This window comes from Syngnathus acus, chromosome 10, assembly GCF_901709675.1.
Source record: "Syngnathus acus chromosome 10, fSynAcu1.2, whole genome shotgun sequence".
In the NCBI taxonomy this organism is placed as follows: Eukaryota; Metazoa; Chordata; class Actinopteri; order Syngnathiformes; family Syngnathidae; genus Syngnathus; species Syngnathus acus.
The window spans coordinates 2,630,723-2,649,738 of NC_051095.1; the positions used below are offsets into that span (position 1 = coordinate 2,630,723).

General features: G+C 48.3%; 2 protein-coding genes across 3 annotated transcripts in view; both read right to left on the reverse strand.

Annotated features, from left to right (window-relative positions):
• LOC119129646 (C-type mannose receptor 2-like) overlaps positions 1-19,016 on the reverse strand; it is a 902,042-nt gene that overhangs the window by 741,850 nt on the left and 141,176 nt on the right. The window lies entirely within an intron of this gene.
• kirrel1a (kirre like nephrin family adhesion molecule 1a) lies at positions 199-18,034 on the reverse strand. 2 transcript variants are annotated; one of them, XM_037260243.1, is made up of 15 exons: positions 17,728-18,034; positions 8,411-8,560; positions 7,309-7,458; positions 7,078-7,235; positions 6,861-7,011; positions 6,646-6,751; positions 5,743-5,891; positions 5,545-5,672; positions 5,338-5,464; positions 5,148-5,248; positions 3,378-3,594; positions 3,162-3,269; positions 2,967-3,094; positions 2,717-2,794; positions 199-1,906 (listed from the first exon to the last, which is right to left on the reverse strand). In XM_037260243.1, the coding sequence occupies exons 1-15, from the start codon at positions 17,774-17,776 to the stop codon at positions 1,205-1,207; spliced, it is 2,502 nt and encodes an 833-aa protein (XP_037116138.1). In that variant the 5' UTR covers positions 17,777-18,034; the 3' UTR covers positions 199-1,204. The 2 variants fall into 2 exon arrangements, with proteins under 2 accessions (XP_037116138.1, XP_037116137.1); XM_037260242.1 differs by having other exon boundaries at positions 2,717-2,830.

A 19,016-nucleotide genomic window follows, 5' to 3' on the forward strand; every position in this document is an offset into this window, starting at 1 on the left:
GTTTTTCTCATCGTCCGCACCAGTCTTTTAGTTTAGAGCTCGGGGGTGGGGAAAAAGGCCCAAGCTGAGGAAAAAGTCTTAAAACAAGGTCCCTCACCTGGTTTGTAAAGCAACAGTCGCCAATAGAAGGAGCTTCTACTGCATACTACTGTACATGGTCTACGGTGAAGAACAATATGAACACTTGGCACTAGGTTCTTTTTTTTTTATACACTGGTATACCCTTTTCGATGGCACAACTCCTCCGACATTTGGTCCATACATACACATCATTTTATGTTTGACATTGACAAAAATAATTCTGTAATGTTAAAAAATAGAATACAAAGCTCTAGTCATGTGTGCAAAATTAAAAGACGACAGATATAGAAGAGAGACGTCCAAGCATGAATACTGTTGATGCGGTGCAAAAAGGATGATGACCTCCCTACTAACAACCACTTTCCCCCGGCGAATACGTAGGGGATGAGCCAGTCCCGATACCGATATTAGTCATCGATACTTAAAGCAAAAAAATGATCTAAGTCTTCCTCGGTGCTACGTTGCAGCCGTTTAACACATCGGTGAGTCATCATGTGCGCTGGGAAGGCAGAAATTGATTCGAAGGAATTGTCATTGTGTTCATTCGAATTTTACGAGCCATCAAGTGGTATCGGGACTTGGTATCGGGGAATAAAAACCAGAACCGGTACCGAACTGAAAAAAACAAAAACAGTGGTATTGAGCATCCCTACTAATAAGCATGATGGGAAACGTTGGACAAGAAAAGACGGCAGCCATAAACGACTCCCGCCCTCTGAGGTTTCTCCCAATCACATGTACCGTGTCAGACTTTGAACGAGTCGCGCCTCCGCCAGAGTTCGCAACCCTGCGCCGTTCTTTCACCCCGTAGTGGAGCGCGATTCGTTTTGCCCTCTAGATGTGCTGCTTCGTGGAAACTCGACGCAGTCCGGCAACCCAAAGCAAAAATCCTCGTCGTCCATCCTCGTCATGATCGTGACTCACGCCGTCCGCTCTCGCCGAGTTTCCAAACACGTTGGCCAGCGCGCAGTCGGCCGCCCACACTTTTGTCTGCCTTTTCCGGCACGCGTGTGTGCCGTATTCTGTTCACCGGGGCGTGTTGGTGTGTGCGTGTAAATATGTGTGTGTTGGTTGTAGCTGCAATGCCATGTCGAAGACACTCCTTCGTGCCGCCGGAGCGCTTTCACACGTGAGTCTGCATCCGCTGCGTGTGCCGGCTGTGGGAATAGTCGGAGTGTTGCGACGTGTAGGAGAAGCGAGTGGAGCTGCCGTACTTCCCGAGTCCCGTGTCCGCGCCTGAGGGGGCGGGGCCCCCGGGACCCACGGGACCCACGGGACCCACGCCCACCCCTGGCCCGGCCACCCCCGATCCCACCCCGTACATCTCATAGGAGGGGCCGGCCTCCAGCGGGGCCAGGCTGGATGGGGCGAAGCCTATCCGGTAGGTCTGGTAGTGCGACGGGTATCCATAGTTGTCGTACGCTAGCTGGGAGGTGGAGTCCAGCAGCCCGCAGTCGCCCGGGAAGTCGCCGGTAGCGCCAGCGGCGCCGGCGGCAGGGGCCGGGTTGCTGGGCGCCTGCTGGCTCTGGCCCCCGCGGGTGAACGTGTTAAACTGCGCGTAGCTGATGTGGGACAGTCTGGAAGGGGGGCGCGGGTCATAGCAGGCCTGGGGGCGGCCCGGGGAGGTGAGGGGGCCCGGCGGGCCGGGCGCGCCGCCGCTGGCCGTGGCGCCGGAGCCTCCCGCGCTGCTGCCGCTAATGGACGCGGCACCACCAGGGGTTCCCGTCGGGGAGCGGTAGTCGGAGTAGTGCACTGTGGAACGGGAGGCGGGACGGCCCTCGTCAAGCGTGGAAGCTCGTACGTTGTAGTAGCCGTTGGTGGGATCCTTGGGAAACAAATCAAAACAGTGATACTTGATATTTTAGTATTAAACGTTTTCACAAAAGTTCTGTTAGTGTGTTACATGTCCAAGGTCCGTTTTTAGTATTTTTAGTATTTTAGTACTCAGTATTGGGGGCCCAGAAAAATGCATATGTAAAATCTCTGCTGTATTCAAATAGATTGTGTTCCTCCAGAAATTTCGACGGTTTTACAAATCCAATGAAGGTTTGATGGTGTAGTCAAAGAAAGTTCTCCTTCATAGTAACTGCGTTCAAATTCCCCTTCCGCAGCCAGGGGCTCAGCAGCCCTCAACGTCTGATCCTAGAACTGCCTCTGGCTCCGAGCCTCGCTCTGATTCAAGTGCATGAATCAGAGTGGAATCTCGCCAACAAACTGGGCGCAGGAAGACTGACTATTCCTGACACGAGTCTTCCATCTCATCATCTCTCACGTAACCAGACGCCTCACTGGGCCATTGTTTCACAGCGCCGGTGCTTTAGGCAGTCGAGGGAGGGTGGGGTGGGGTGGGGGAATGAATCCCGGCTGTTGTCGGGGTGATCTAACCACCTCCCGGGGTGGATTCATGTCTGCGTTCCTTTAAGACGATCCGACTCGCGCGCCGACCGGAGGCTCGGCAGCGCGCGTTTTGACAGCTCCATGAAAATCAAGTAGATTCATTACCTCGGCCCAACGCCCGCAGGCGCAAAATGCAGAAAAGATGCACGCAGGCTCGACTTCTCCTTCCATGTGGTGTTGAATAATGAATCATAATAATAATGACCAAAAAAAAAAAAAAAGAATGGGGAGGGCTCACCTTCAGGTCGTACTCCTGGCGGGTGTCCAGGGTGTCGCTGCGCAGGTCCGACTTGAGCTCGATGTCGTCCTTAAAGGGCTGATTGGAGGGAGAGAAGGACACAGAGGGGAGAAACTAAACGGTCAAAAAGGAGAACCAAACCAAAAAAAAGGAGAACAGGAAGTGAGGGAACCAAACGCGACACAAAAGAAGAAAATGGAATTAGAGGTAAAGGAGAAGGCGCGGGGAAGCCAGGTTACGCGCAGCTCACCGAGTACATGGCCTTCACCATCCGCGAGGCCGTGGACACGCTGCCCGTGTCTTCCTCCAAGCTGTGGCTCTCCTTGTTTATGGTTTCCACCTTAATGTCCGGCTTTCCCAGCGTCACCCCTCGCCGACCTGGAAGCACAACCATTGCAGAGGTGGAGCTTGTTTGAGTTTTTGGGGTTCATGTTTGTTGACTCACTGCCTTTGCGTTGACGGTAAAAGATGAGTACGAGGATCAGGAGGAAGATGAATAAGAGGATGGTGGAGCCCACCGTGCCAGCGGCGATGATCCCCACCGGGACCTCCTCTGTAAAAAACACAAAGCTCACTTGAGATTTTGATGCTCCTCTTCATTTTTTTGAAGTTCATTTGGATTTTGTTGACGTTTTGAAATCACAATTTTTTTTGAACGCACCCGCTTCTTCCAAGGTGATGATCATCGTGCCGGGCCCGAAGGAGTTGGAAGCCGTGCAGTTGTAGGAGCTCAGGAAGTCGGACTCCATCACGTTGTTGATGGTGAGGGTGGAAAGGACGCCGCCGCCCTCGGCCGACGTTCGGCTTTGCTCCACCGTGTAGCGCTCCAGAAGCGTGCCCTTCTCCTCCTCCCACACGTTCTCCTTCCACGCCCACACCTGCACGCCATGGCATACTCGCTTGATGGGATGCGGACGAGCAAAATCTCACCCCGGGTTTACGACCCCTTTCATCATGCTCGAGTGACCCTAACCTCTTTATCTAATGACATGCGTGCACGTGTCAGAAATATATTCACGCTGCACGCCGAGGGGGGGCAAGCTAGGAGTGAGGGGAGTTGTCCTCCATCTTTAAAGGCACTAAAAGCAGCTGTATTATTCAGCATATAGTGTATCGAGGCCAGTTAATTATGCATGAGAGCCCACATGTTCCCATAATGTGCCTACTTGTTCCGGAAAAGGAGATTCTTCCCGTTGTGGCGTTTACTGGGACAACTGTTCCTCCCGCCGTCCTTTTTATATTTTATAAATCTTTTCTTGTCCCGAGCTGCGGCGGCCGCATTAGGGGGTGGGGGGGGCCGCGTGGCCAGTCAGGACGCATCCGTCAAATGATGCCCGTGCGATGCAGCTGAGCGGAGAAAGCATCCGGGACGCTTTTCTGACGCACGAGCTAAAAGTGGACCGGCTTAGTGTTGCTTTGTTGATATATGGGATGGAGGAGGAAATTTTTTTTTCCCACAGAAAGAAGGGACGGCGCCTGAAAGCAGGAGCGGGGTCATGGTGCGAAATGGCACAGAGATCCCCCGAGGCCAAAAATTCTAGATTTGGATCGGCGCCGAATTGTTCACCTTCACCCCCTGCTTGTTTTGAAAAAAAAATGTCTGCAGGGTCTAGAGCATTTTCTATTCGGGCTCCAGAGCTTTGGAATGCCCTACCAATGGATATTAGAACTGCTACCTCAGTAGAAACATTTAAGACACGTTTAAAGACAAATTTCTATGATACGGCCTTTAATTAACCTGTCGTGGCCGATTCGGCTGGAGTTTGTTTTCGCTCCCTCAAAACAAACGGCATGCAATTCTGAACTTTGTCCCTCAAAGGCAGTGGGGCAGCTAGAATTTTTTTTTCCTGAGGGTGGGGGGGGGTATAGGGCTCCATTAGATTTTTTTTTTTTTTAATAACCCAAATAATTCTTCAAAAAATTCTGATAAAGATTCATTATGTGTTTTCTGCAGGGAATGAGCGGAAATATAAAAGTTGGAAAATACCAAAACGGCAAAGAAACCTGGGATCCAAGTATATTTGAGGGGGGTGGAGTGCTCCCACAGCCACCCATCTATCTACACCAGTGCTCAAAAAGTCGTTAATCATTATTGTTCAAGTATGTTTACATTACCTGAAGTTCATTGAGTGTATGTCGCATCACATTTACGTTGCGCGTTGTTTACACAAAATCTCAACTGTAAATTTGAACAGCTGCGTACTTTTTAACTGACATTTTTGGTTGTTAGCATCGCCTTTGGATATTTTCCAAGCCAAGCCTTCACAAGTATCAAACGGATGCATCCCGTGTTTAAGCGAGAAAACGGTTTGAAATACCACAAAAATCAATCATGGCTGACAGCATGTCAATGTTCCTCTCCTCAAATGGAGAAAAAGTGGAAGTGATGAACTGACTTTGAATCAAAGGTGGACGGGTCAGCGCTACTTACAATCTTATCTGGAGGGGGCGTGCTCGCAATGTAGCATTTCACCTCGCCTCGCTCCCCTCGCACCGCATACTGGATGGCTTTGCTGGAGATAATGGGCGGGCCTTTCGTAGGGAAAAGGCAGACAGCCGTTTTAAGCACCCCCCCACAAAAATCTGATTTGGACTTGAAAATGCTTTTGTCATTTCCTGACCGTTGACAGTGAGGGTGACCTCCATCTCTCCGACGCCAATCCGCGGCACGATGGCCTTGCATACGTACTGGCCTGCGTCGGCCTGGCTCACCGACTTCAGGTACAGTTGGTTGCCGTTACTCAGGACCTGTGTAGCGAGCGCACGTCACACTACAAGCCGATCCCGAGTCCATTCATTTCACATGATTTCGCATTTGCTCTTCTTACCATGTTGGAACCTTTCTTGAACCACGTGAGAGTGAGCGGAGGGTTCCCGGTCCATTTGCAGTTAAGGGTGACGTCGGAGTCGATGTCCACCGTTTTGGGTTGAGGCTCCACCAAGAGAATGGGACCAACTGGAGAGGTGGAAACAAATGTCGGAAAGGGAGGTCGCGGAAGGAGCAAGCGTAAGGTTGAGACACTCACAGTGAACGTCCACGAGGATGCTGACGTTGGTCTTTCCCACCGCGTTGAAGACCAAGCATGAGACGGGTTCGGTGAAGAAGGAGTGGTCCGCTTTGGTGGTGAACACACTCTCCCTGGCACCCTGCAGAACCACGCCACCTTTGGCCCACCTAAGCGACAGGAAGGAACTACTTTCAACCCCTTACTTTGTCAAAATTGTCTATTTCGTATTTTTTGAATTATTTATGAATAGAACAGATTTGAAGAAACAAAATACCGTAATTTTCGGACTATAAGTCGCGGTTTTTTTCATAGTTTGGGTGGGGGGGCGACTTATACTCAGGAGCGACTTATATACATATATATGTTTTTTTTCACTTTTTTGGGCATTTTATGGCTGGTGCGACTTATACTCCGGTGCGACTTATAGTCCGAAAATTACGGTAATTGCCCTCCATGGTGTTTTTCAAGAAAAATGTTTGCTGTTGGCTATAAGAATGATTCGTCTAAGCCTAAAAACAATTCCATCATGAAATAGTTTAGTTTGTTTTCGATCGCATAAAACCCTGAGCCAACATTAGCTAGCTAGCCAAGACAATGATATTTAATATGAATAAAAATCTACATTCATCTGTAGTTTTGACTTGAATACATTTCAGGCTATAAGCAAAGGAGATGAGTCAGTATTTACATTAATACAAAAGTTTTTCTTGTTGTTGTTTTCATAGCATATAGGCCTGAGCGAAAACTAGCTCGCTAGTTAGCATCATTTTTATGTTTAATGTGTAGCTTTTAATTTCGTACTTAACGACATTTCACGGCATATGTATTTCTACTTCTGTACTTAAGTACCAAGTGCGAGGACTTAAGCTCCCACGACTGGATTTTGAGTTAGACACCCTTATATTAGCAAAAGGAACTGACCTGTAGCCCATAATAGGGGGATTAGCATGAGCCTGACAAGTAAAGGTGACCCTGTCGCCCTCCAGGACCGAACGAGGTTCGATGGACAAAGTCACTGTTGGAGGATCTGTGAGACGCAGATGGCAAAAATAAATTCTTGTTCCTTGCAAAATCAGCACAGTTTTGTTTTTGTGTTTTTTGACTTTTTTTGCTGAGAGGACGGTTAGCGTGCTTACGATGCACATTGAGCGTAACGGTTGTGCTCCTGCCCGCGGGGGCGGCCAGGTTGGAAGCCACGCAGCTATAGTTCCTCCCCGTGTCCATGTCGATGGGGTGGATAGGAAGGAAGCTGCGCGTGGTCACCCTCTTACGGTCTGGAAGAACCTCCTGAAGCCATTACAGAACAGGTCAAAGGTCACATTCCTCTGCGCGTCTTTCGTCGTTTGGACTCACGGTGGCGCTGACGGCCCCGTCTATAGGCAGCCCATCTTTAAGCCACTCGATCATGGAAGGTGGTTTAGCACCCCGGGACACACAGCTGAGGTTGTAGGACTCCCCCGCGTTGAGCAGAACCTCCGGACCGCCGTCGATCACCGGGTCATCTGGAGGGACTGCACAAGGATGGGGGGGGTATTGTGACAGCAATCGGCAAAATACTAAACGACAACGAGGAGGGAAAAGTACTGAGGACGGTGAGCTTGGCCCTCCTGGACCTCAAGGCGGCATCGGGGGCCTGGCACTCGTACAAGGAGTCGTCAGACAGGTCAGCCGACAGGATCTCTAGGTTGTACTGGCCCAGCTCCTGAACCCGCAGCACTCGGTACCGAGGCCAGGCTAGGAAGACACATCTCAAATGTAAATCCTTGAAACATGAATGAGCCTCATTTCATCAATCCTTGTATTTTGTGATGCCCACACATCCATCGCACTATCATCCCCCCCCCCCCCCCCCCCCCCCACCATGTCCGCCAGCTGTGCCTCAGCTGCACATTCTCACCAAGAGGTGGCATCGACGCGCTCGGTCACCAAGCAGTAATGTATTTATTTACTTATTTTTGGGGCACTCAAATCGACTCTACGGCACGGTGCACACAATTTGCTGCTCAGACGGAGGCGAGAGCGTGAGACGGGAGCAAGAGCCCGAGTCGGGCCTCGCTGTTGGTCCGCTCGCCTCACAACCTTGTGTGTCCTTGCTTGTGCTCGCACGTGCGTGTGCGCCTTGTTTAAACATACATGCATTTGCATGTGTAATGTGGAGGGCAAGAAAGCGTATGAAAAGACCACAGAAGCCACACACACACACACACACGACTACACAAACACAAGTCTGTTTTATACATAAATGCTACAATGGTGGTTGTGTACTACAATCCAGCTTTGGCGATTTGGATTTTTTTTAATGCTGATGTGACAGCCAACATGTTTTAAACAATTTAAATTTGGCAGGGTCGTTAACAACCCTCCTCTCTTTGCTGTGTCAAATTTACAAGACATTTATTTTCGCTTTATAGAGACTTTTAAGTCCTGGAAATTTGATGTAAAAAAAAAAAAAAAAGCAGAGGGAGGTTATAAGGGTGACTTTGAAAAGTACATAAAACCGGGTTTGGGCCAGATGCGACACTTCTCGTGGGCTTTTTATGCGTGCGAGGTTTATGTCTTTGCAATCAAATTGATTGAGTGCCATAAAGGTCTTGAGAGCGCCCCGAATCGTAAACGACTGGGCAGCCTGGCGAAAGGCGACTCCTCATTTGCATGCGGCTGGCGCGTGGCACGCTTGACGTCTCACCCCGCAGGTCCTCGCCGATGCCAAGCGCGAGCCCATCTTTGGTCCATTGAACAATGCCCGAGTAGTTGAAGACGACGCAGGACAGGATCACCCGCTGGCCCCGCACCACCGACTGGTCTGCCGGTTCCTGGGAGAACCTCGCGGTCCACGCTTGAAGGGAGCAGAAAAAAAATGAAACACAGGAGTGAGTCGCCAGATGAACCTTTGAGGAAATGGATGGAACGTCGTGATTGCCATCTTTCGGCCATTTTGCGTGGAAATCAAGACCGAGCGTCTCATGCTGACTCAGTCGAGAGGATATCAAAAGGCAATTTCAGCCTGGGGTGTCTCTCGCTCTCTCATCCCCCTTTTTTCTTGTTTTGTCAAGTCTCGGAAGCCCCGCCCCCCTCGTGCCTCACCGTCGCCCCGACCTCACCCCCTTCTTGCTCATTCCTCCCTGTGAGTCATCTCGCAGGCTTCCCGAGCTACAGTGGCCATCATTGTTTGCTCGCTTCGCCTGGACCCCGCGATTATGCCCCGCCAGATGAACCCGAGTGTTGCTGCCTCATGTGGAAAATGGAGCAAATCAAGAAAAGAAAAAAAAGAGAGAGAGAAACGCCATTGTGTGTCTCTTGGATGTCAAGTTGTAATTAGCTGTCCCTCCAGGACAGGACTCCCGCACGGCGCGTCTCGTTATTATTTACTCATTATTATCGTATTCCAGTAGTTCCATGTCAAATTTCGACTTTATGTTTTTAGCCATGACGCCTTTTTTTTTTTTTTTCCCTGTTTCTCCTCCTTGCTGGTTGGAAGGGGGTTCGAGGCGCACTGTCACAATTCATTTATCACATTAAATATCAACCCTCCGGCATTTTCTCTCTCCCTCCTTCAGTCGTCATCGCCTCCCACTGTTGCCGTTTCACTTTATTTGACCGCCCAACCAAATTCTCCACCCCCTCCCTCCTTCTTTTCGTCCCATTCCCTCACACTTCTCCCTCGGAGGCCTCCAGAGTTTCTCATCCCTCTCTCACGTTTGACCATTTTTTTGAACCAACTGCCATATGCCTGGCCCAACCCAAGTCACGACCCTCAGTCCTCATTCTCCTCGTCGGCTCGCTTATTCCATATTCGAGGAGACTGGCTGTGATTCGCCGAGGTGCATTATGCCCACTAATGCGAAAGAAGGCAGTCATGCAAAAACGGAAAAAAAAAAAAAAGGAAAAAAAAAAGGAAAGAAAGACTCCTGCACCAATCACAACAATAGCTTCTGACAGTGCTGCACATTAATATTCTGAAGATAAAGAAGATGTGCGAGGCTACACGCAGGAACGGAGAGGAGGGAATCAGATGCAGATGGAGCTCTGCGGCATGCATACCTCGAATAATTCAACACTGAGCCCAAAAAAGAGAACCAAAAAAAAAAAAATAGGAGCTTTTCATTTGCCAGGATGGATGAAATGAGACACAAGTTCCATTTAAAGTCATGCATCACAATTTGATGCTAATTAACAGCACGTGAAGGGCGGCTTCTTGACACAAAACAGCACGAAAAGCCGCTTTTCATACACGCACGGGCTGATCCCCCCCCCCCCCCTTTTCCTTTTTTAACGAAGCCGCAAAGTCGACGGCGGCCCGAGGCCAAGCAAATCCTCCCTTCAGCTACCTCGGCGAGGCCAGTTGGAGGTATTCCCTCAACAGTAAACCGCAAATGTAATCCAAAGTCAGCGGATGAACAATCTAGAGCGAGAAAAAAAAAAATAAAAATATTCTGACTCATTTCAACATGTGCTCCTCGCCTTCTCATTTCCATATTATCCACTTAACACTTGTCAACACCACAAAGTGTGTTTGTTTGTTTTCATTCGAGGTGTTAAAAGACCAAAAATGGAGACGCGGCGTACGCAGCGGAACTCGTATTCGTTCATGATGTGGGTTATGCTGCAGTGACAAATATAGAGTGTGTCCTGATTTCCTTGAGTCACTCGTGGCCAAGATACCAGCGGAGCGCCCCGTCCACACAAAGAGGTCGCGCGCACACAAAAAACACGCCGCCGCCGCCGCTAGCTGGCGAGCCACTTCCTGTGGACGCACGCAAACACGACCGCAGTCCAGCCCAAACGTGTAATCGACACGTTGAGGCGGTTTGCTGCTCCTTACTGCTGTGAAATGCTGACTTTTGGGGAAGAGTGGAATTTTTAGATGTAGGCTGCCAAAAAATGATTTCATTTGGTTATTAGGGAAAGACAAACAAGGCAGTTTGTACCTCAAATCATCTTTCCTCATAGAATTGAATAGAAATGCTGTTAATTTGTTACAGCGGCGCTAGAAACTAAAAAGTATAATGTGTGGTGTTTTTTCTTTTTTTTTTAAATCAAACATAACACTCTATAATAGTGTACGCAGTAAAAACATGCAGTAAGTAGATAACTTTTCTTTTCTTGTTCATTTTAATGCCTGGGATCAGTAAGGTGTATTATGTGATGAAAATACAGAGAAGGAAAATTTTGTTGCTATGAGAACAAGTGATTTTGGTAAATAATAAACAAAACGCTAAAGATGTATTTTAGATGTACTAGATATTTAAAATAAACAGAAGAAGCAGCCTGTCAGTATCCAGAGTAATGTTATTTTTTTCTTCGCAGAGGATAAAGAATACGTCAATATTTCACTTGCAAATTAAAGCAAAAAAATCATCTGAACTACAACTTGCATCTTTTCAAATTTGTCACAGCGCCTCTCAAAGCAACACTGTGTACTTATGATGGCATTTTCATTTGATGCTGTGCTGTGAGAACAAATACGTGTCTTGGGAAACATATTTTTTGAGTTCCTCCAGCCCAGTCATTGCCAACGTAAGCATCATTTTGACGCCAGCCACAGCCTGTCAAATAGACCCGACCCAACGCCGGCACGCCATCGCCAGGTGACTCACATTAGTGAGACGCCACGGGGTCCTCCGAGCTTCAACAGCAAGGCGTTTGTACCTGTGAACTAACAAGAGGGTACAGCAGATGCATGCAAAGACATCTGGAGCTATTTTTAGCCTGCGTGCTGTCGATTTGCCCCCGCATACCCCGGCGCTATGCTGCAAATGTCAACGCTCGCTTGATTTCAACGTTCCTCTCCGGGCTTGCGTCACCTCTTTCTCTCTGTAAGAGTCAAACGGCGCTCGTGTGGATTCCTACGCATCCGTCGCATCGTCTTTGTCTCCGGCCGGCCTCCTCCCTGCTCCCATCCATAAAGTCTCCATGCCTGTCTCTTGCTTGCACCTCCCCGTCCCATCCAATCCAGCATTGGCTGGATTACAAAATCGGGTCACCATAGCAACAGATGACGTTGGAAATTAGCCAGCCCAATAAGTTTTTGCACGCCGGTGTGCTCACGAGCGTATTTGGTGGTCCGACAAAGCCTTTCTAATGAATCCGGAACAAATATTCAACTACGTTAAGCCCTGCCTTCAATCTCTCTGGCGCTCATCGATACACTACAAATCAATTCTGTGATGTGCCCGGTTCAGTGCAGCCGGCAGCGGCGTGCGGAAAAACGGAGAACAAAGAAACACGGAGGTCCGCAGACGGCGCCGTGGAGGGGGATGACATCATTGTTTCAGGACAAAGTTCCTCGACATCATTGAGTCACCCCTCGTTGTCGACGTGTTGATCGAAAGCTTTGCGTCGTAAGATGACGGTTTTTGACAATTATTCCTTCTGCTGTAAAATTAAAGGACAAAGTAATATACAATAAATAATAATAATAATAATTATATTATATTATTATAATAATAATTATTATTATTATTATGGATTATAATCCATTGTTGTAAATATTAAAGGGTTGTTTTTTTCATTATACATATTTCTTAAATTAATCATCCAATTAGGAGTTATAATTTTCAAATCATCTTTTCCCATTGAAAGAAATGGAAATACCATTAATCCGTTCCCGAGGATTTTATACCATTAATCCATTCCAAGGAATTTTAAATGAGAGTTTCTTTTTTTGGAAAATCTCTTCTCTTCTGTTTGTGAAGTGATTTAAGTTCACTGCACTTTGCTCAAGCTACTTTCACAGGCTAGAAAACATTTTCCTGCTTTGCTTTACACGATTCACGTGCACTTTCTGCCTCTGTTAATCTGACTACGGGAACTCAACCACATGTTTCCTTAACAATATGGCCGCCCGCCTGGATGGCCATAATAACTCATCGCCATGGTGACGCTATATGGGGACGCAATAATGGGGGAGCCTATGATGTGGAGTGGAAGGGGGGGGGGGCAGTGAAAGGAGGCGTCCTACTGTGCGCACTCCCACTCAAAACACAAAGGTGAATCTTGGGCTGCGTGTGTGTGTGTGGAATTTGGGGAGGGGGGAGCAGGTTTTGGACAAAGACGATGTCTTTTGTTTGCCGCATTGTCCGCCCGCTCGCTCCTTTCCTCTGTCATCTTACCTCATAAGCCTCCTTTTTACAAGCAGACGGCAACCTCCCTCTCTCTCTCGCTCTCCGTCTTTTGTCAATGACTCCATTCCCTTTTTGTCCTCCAACTACCTTTCTGTTCCCACTACCCTTTTTTTACATTTTTTTTTACCGTTAACACCATCACCGCAAGGAAAAAGGAGCATTTTAATGTCATGACGGCATTAGAGGCTCCCACCCATTCTTTAGGGTGAAGTGCGCTACAGTATGAGTGCGTGGCAAACCTCTGCCGTTACCATGGCGACAGCCCGTGAGGACCACTGACACAATGATAGAAAAGTGTGGCCATGGCAACTCCAGGATGACGAGAGGATAATATGATAATTTGGCCACGACGCATCTGACACATTACGGGCACATGAATATGCCGGAGCTCAGGGAAAAAAGCCGGGAAGCCGCTGGTAATCCGCTAGCGAATCGCAGCCAACGTGGCTGGCGGCTGACAAAGACTAGTGTGCGGTAACTAAGGGCAACCCTAAGTAACAATGGTCGTTCTCTGGACACGCTTGAACGAGGCGGACGTATACGCACGAAGCGGCGCGCCTCGTAGCGCCGCAGTCCATGCTATTGCCAATCGATCGCTTGCGGTGGTGGTTCCCGATTGATTTTGAGCATTGAAAGTCACGGGGGCACGAAAATGCTACTCACAAAGAACCCAAATGGGTTGGACAATTAAAGATTTTTTGTAATCAACTACGATGTGATGAAAAACATTTTCATGTTAGCGCCAGTCCGAGAGTGGGAAAACTAAGCATTAGCCTTGTTAGCTTCAATCGCCGCTAGCCTTAGAACTGCATACAAACGCAGTTCAATTTTCGATTGGAAAACGAGATGCCAAAAACATTTAAAGCATTAAACATCGATGCAGATGGAGTGGTAAAGTCGACTCGCGGACTAGTCGACAGATCGGTTCTACCCGTAGTAGCCTGCGGCCTTGTTCTAAAATTAGCACACGGGTGATGGTACTTCATTTGAAAATGTAAACACGTTAAGACTTTTGCATTTTATACTTTGTTAAATCATTGTTGATAATGATGTCAAAAACATCAAAACTAGCTTCCATTTGCAAAAGTTTAGGGACCCCTGCTCTAAAGTCACTACCCCCCCCCCCACGTGATGGAGCGGTGTAAACATCGGTGAGCGACGGAGTACAGCGTGACTATTTTATAAGTGACATCCCGTCGATAAATGATCTCTTCCAAGGTCCGCTTTAATTGAATCCAGTGCAATCTAATTTCATTGGTATGTACTGTCGCTAGTTGCAATGTCATCCGTCACGGGGCAGCCAATAAAAGCCCGGGGCCTCGACCTCGGCGACCTTTTGGAGCCGAGCGAGAGCATCCGTATGGAAAATCTTGCCAACAACGCCGTGCAAAGCCGTCTTCAAGGTGAGAGCTTCTTTGCTGATGGAAGCGGGCTCAATGTCAAAGATTGCGCAAGACTCCACTCACTCTTGTGATGGCTTAGGAATTAAATAAGCGACACAAACTTAACTTAGTGGCGCAACAATTTGTGCAGACACATTTTTTTTGTGGCCAGGGGATGAAAATCTGGAATAAGTAAGAGGAGCAGAAACCGTTTGTGCGTTAGGTGCCTGGCAGTAATCCTGTAATGTGATACTCTGGGGATGACCAACGGTTTTTGGCAAGGGGGGGGCTTCCTGTTTGAAATTCCCATCCCCAGATTCCTTCTGAGGACCTTTTGAGAAGATCTGGAATCTGATTTGATTGTCGGTCCCATTCCTCGTAGCCAGCGGCATCTTCAACGTACTTCCGATGGCGTGCAGTGTTTTCAACAAAACAGAGATGACTTGCAAAACACGTAAAAGTCCATTCGTCGGGACGTTAGGGTCAAGGTAAACGTGACCTCCAGGCGCGATTAGGTCGGCGAGGCAGAAAATAAATAAAGCATGCGCACGGCATTTTTTTAATGACCGCCGATGACGGGAGCGCTGGCTTGTTATTAGTTGCGCAACTATCGACAAGCAGTGGGTTGGTGTGAGAAGTGTGGAATTTGGATTTGGGTGACCCCGATGTTACCGTCAAGGGAGAAGGATAGATTGAGACAAATACGCGCCACCCTCCAACCCGCCTCCCTCCCCTCGTCCCTGGTGAGGAGCCGAAAGTGGGAGAGCGCCGAAATGAAGTGACATCATCAGTGTCAACCGCATTCCTGCAAGGGGGGGGGGAGAACTTTTGAGGTTACAGCACCTCCACCCAATCCCCTGTTCTCGTCTTCAACACGCACTCCCGTCCTTTCTCGAACCCTCCACTCCACCAAGCTCATTTCTCATCTTGCGTTCGCAGTTTTAATTCATGTGCTTCGTCTCTGGACGAGCCAGATCCCCCCTCCCCATCTCATAACCCCCCCCTAGCCTCCCCGCCCCTCCCCTCTCGTCTTTCCCCTCTCCACCGACCAAAGGAATGCAAGAAACACATCTGGAAGCCATTAGAGAGCCAAAGAGAGGAAGGGGTAGATGGAAAGAGAAGTGGGGGCGTAAGGAGAAAGAAAGAAGCCCGAGTGGAAAAAAAACAAAACGGGAATGTTACAAGTCACTCGTGCAAATCGGGACGGGGCCCATCCTGGCGATTACGGCGCAAAGCCGCCTTTGAAGAAGCAATGGCAACATGTTCGATGTGAATGAGCAGGGCAGTGGAGCTCGAGTAATGGTTCCTTTCTCTTTACAGCCCCCGCCGGCACCCCAACACACAGAACTCTCCACCCCCTCTCGATGGAGGAGCCCTCCAGAAAACCTCAACCACCTCCGTCTAATCGCTCTCAATCAGGCTTCAACCACCTGCCCGTCAACAATCCGCCTTTTTTCCAAAACGGGGTCCTCACTGTAGAATGTCACCGTGGACCGGGTGGTGGTGGGGGGGGTTCAGTCAGATGTGGTTAAGTGCGCCTCTCTTGCTTGAGGGACTCTGCATAAAGAAACCTTTTTAAGGGGCTGTGTTGTTTTTCTTTGCCTCTTTCTTTTTATAACTCCGATCGCCTCCAGCCTGTCAAACACCCCCCATCGCATTATTGGGGCTTTAAAAGCCGAGGATCTCGGAGCTGTTGGTTTTGCGTTGACCACACATTTGATCATCGCTAATCCAAGAGACGCGTCGGTGGGGTTTTCTGCTGAATTGTCGCAAATGGGATTTACCTTGACGGAAAATTGTCGTCCGAAGAAAAAAGGCTTTGGACCAACAGGTCGATTCAGACGTAAGCGGGCTCCAAATTCTCTTTGGCCTATGTCACATTTCTGTCTCCACTCTTCAGTAATCTACTCTCCACAACGTCTGAGCTGACTTGTTTCTTTCTCAGCTCCAAAAAAACGACACAGACCAGAATCTTGGGTCACCGCAAGCGGCTCTATGAAGTGAACCACGAGCGTCCAGCAAGTTCCTCGGGCCCATTCAGGAGCTACTGTCACCAACTGATGTGACCAGCAAGAAAACACAGCAAAACCATGCTGCTCTGTCCTCAGCTTCCCGTTCCTCTGATCACCTTGGTTGTCCAGTTTTCTGGAAGCCCCTCCTGCCCACCAAAAGTCTTTACTCAGCTTTCACCACATTATTCTCTGCCTATGTCTTCTTAATAAGCATCCTTGCTAAACTATAATCACAAAGTGATGAGGCTAACAATAAGCATACCTGCGCTTCTGAACCTTTGTCAGCATTCGAGTGCAGTGCCGCAGGTCAAAGCTCTGCCTCGTCCTTAAAAGTGTTCTACAGAAGCGTCTTTGCCCCGATTGATTATGCAGTAACGCATTAAGGGGCTCCTCACCTTGTATGTCGTTTCAAGGCCGGCGACGCTGAATCAATCACTCCTCGACAATCGCATCCTTACAACTTCCAAATTATGAGCCGCTCCGTTGATAACCATGCGATTGTTAATAAGCCTTTTGCTGCCATGTTTAAATTGCACACTGTGAAATATTTTTTCTTTCAAGGCAGAAAGACATCCCTGCACGGCGTCGTCCCCGCAACATTGGGCTATCGCGGGAGGGCAAACGTGTGTGTTTGGAGGGTGATAATGGATGACACGCTTGCGGACAATGCGTGCGTGTGTGGGTGTGTGTTTGTCATGTGGACATAAGGGTGGAAAAACATGTGACGTGAACAAAGAGGCGCGTGTGTGGCACTGATGAAAAGGATTGTGTCCAAATGTGGATTCAACAGCATGGATGGGTGCTGCACCTAACCCACCCTCCACAATTCAGGTGGCAGACACAGTGACATCATCCCTTAACAGAACACGCCCCCCCCCCCCCCCCTCCTAGACCTATGACGATAGACAATGGCACGCACATTGGTACCTTCATCAAACAGGTTGCATTTACATGCTCCTCATCTTCACAGCCTTTGTCTCCTAGCAACTGTGACTATTTAATACCTGCTACCACTACAGGTAAAAAAGAAAAGGAGGAGGAAAAAGTAAGGGGGGGGGGGGGCAAGCGGCTGTTTCGTACCCGGTGGTTGTTGCCGCTGCCGCGTTTTATGATGCACGCAGGTAAGGAGGACACGGGGAAGGAGAGGAGAGGCGAGAGCAGTGACAAGACAAGCACGGCTGATCAATCACACTCATTCCCGTCACGTTCACGGTTCAGTGCCGGCGTCCGAGCGGGGAGGTTGCATCACTCACACATCTGCAAAGGTCATTCATGCAACGTTAGGGCATCGGCATGCATGGCTTGAAAAACAAAAAAAAGGAATGGAAAAAAAGAGAAGAAGGAAAGCGTGGCCTTTTCTTCTCCCCACACACACACAAACTCCCCAAATCGCTTCCAATTACGTCACACAGAATACCAACAGTGCCTCGTCCGTTGTACATTTATCCTCGTTTCCATTTGACGCGGCCCAAAATGCATCCTTACCAGTTTGTAAAGTCAGCAGCAAAGTGAGGAGCAGCAGCAGCCTCTGCATGGTTCAGCCCACCAGGAAGAATAAGTCCAGTATGGGGCCAAAACTCCGTGAGGACGGCATCCAAAAGGCAGAGCTGGACGGGACAGTGAGAGAAAGAAAAGGACGAAGAGCAGCAGCACTAGTCGCCTGTCCTCGATGTTGCTCAGCTCTCACTCGGCTTTTACACCATTCCGCTGCTTTTTTCCCTCTTCCCCTCCACCTCTGCTCCCTCTCTCCTCTTTCCACTGTGGCGGCAGTCCGCTTACTGCTGCGCACGGATCGACATCAAGTCATCGGATGATCCATTCGTTTCCGGTAACACTTTTCAAAATAAAAGCGTAAAACCATTGAATGTGTAGAAGAGGGGATGGGCAAATTGGGAGCACATATAACCAAGCACGCATCTTCTATGCATGACAAAAATGCCATTTTAAATATAAACATGCATGTTTCAATATACTAACTCACCAATAAAAGTTTTGAAATAAGCAACTAAACAAACACATTATTGACGTCTGATTCCAAATCCAATGTTCATGCTCCTCCCTGAAGCATAAAATGGCGATAAAGGTTCTTGTTGTGATATAAATCTCTTTCAAATATGACGTAGAATCATTGTCATTCCACAAAAAAAAAATATATATAAATAAATAAAACGGCTTGTTTGCAGAGCTCTCATTCTCGTATTATAAACAGCCACTTCCCGTCTTGCATTCACTGCAGTTTGCCCAACTTGACGTCATATCCTCATTCGAGGCGCATTCCTCGCTCGCTCGCTCTCAGCCTCTCTCTTTCAGTCTGTCTCATTCTTTGTCTTCTGTCTCTGTTTCACTGTCACCGTCTGCGAAAATTTGATCAAATCCTAATTATTCTTTGGTTCTAGTTTTAATAAAGAAGCTGGTGACCGCTTTAAAGAACCACATCTGGATAGTTTGTGTTGTCACAGCAACATATGCAGATGATCTTTGGGGATGTTTGAATGTGTTTTGGGGTTGAATTTATTACGCAGGTCTACAACGTGTACTGTGGAAATAGAATGATTAATAAAGTTGATTTCAAAATAAAATTATCGCCCCCCCCCCTTCTCTCTCTCTCTTGTGACGTCATTGGAACCACAACACGGTCCCCTTTAAACCCAAAAAGATGATGTCGAAACTTGGATGAAATCTTAGCAAGGACAACCAGATGAGTCCACTGTCCACCAATGACGAGTCGTGAAGATTGTTTCAAAACTTTCAAATCTGCTTTCGTGTTTAATCGT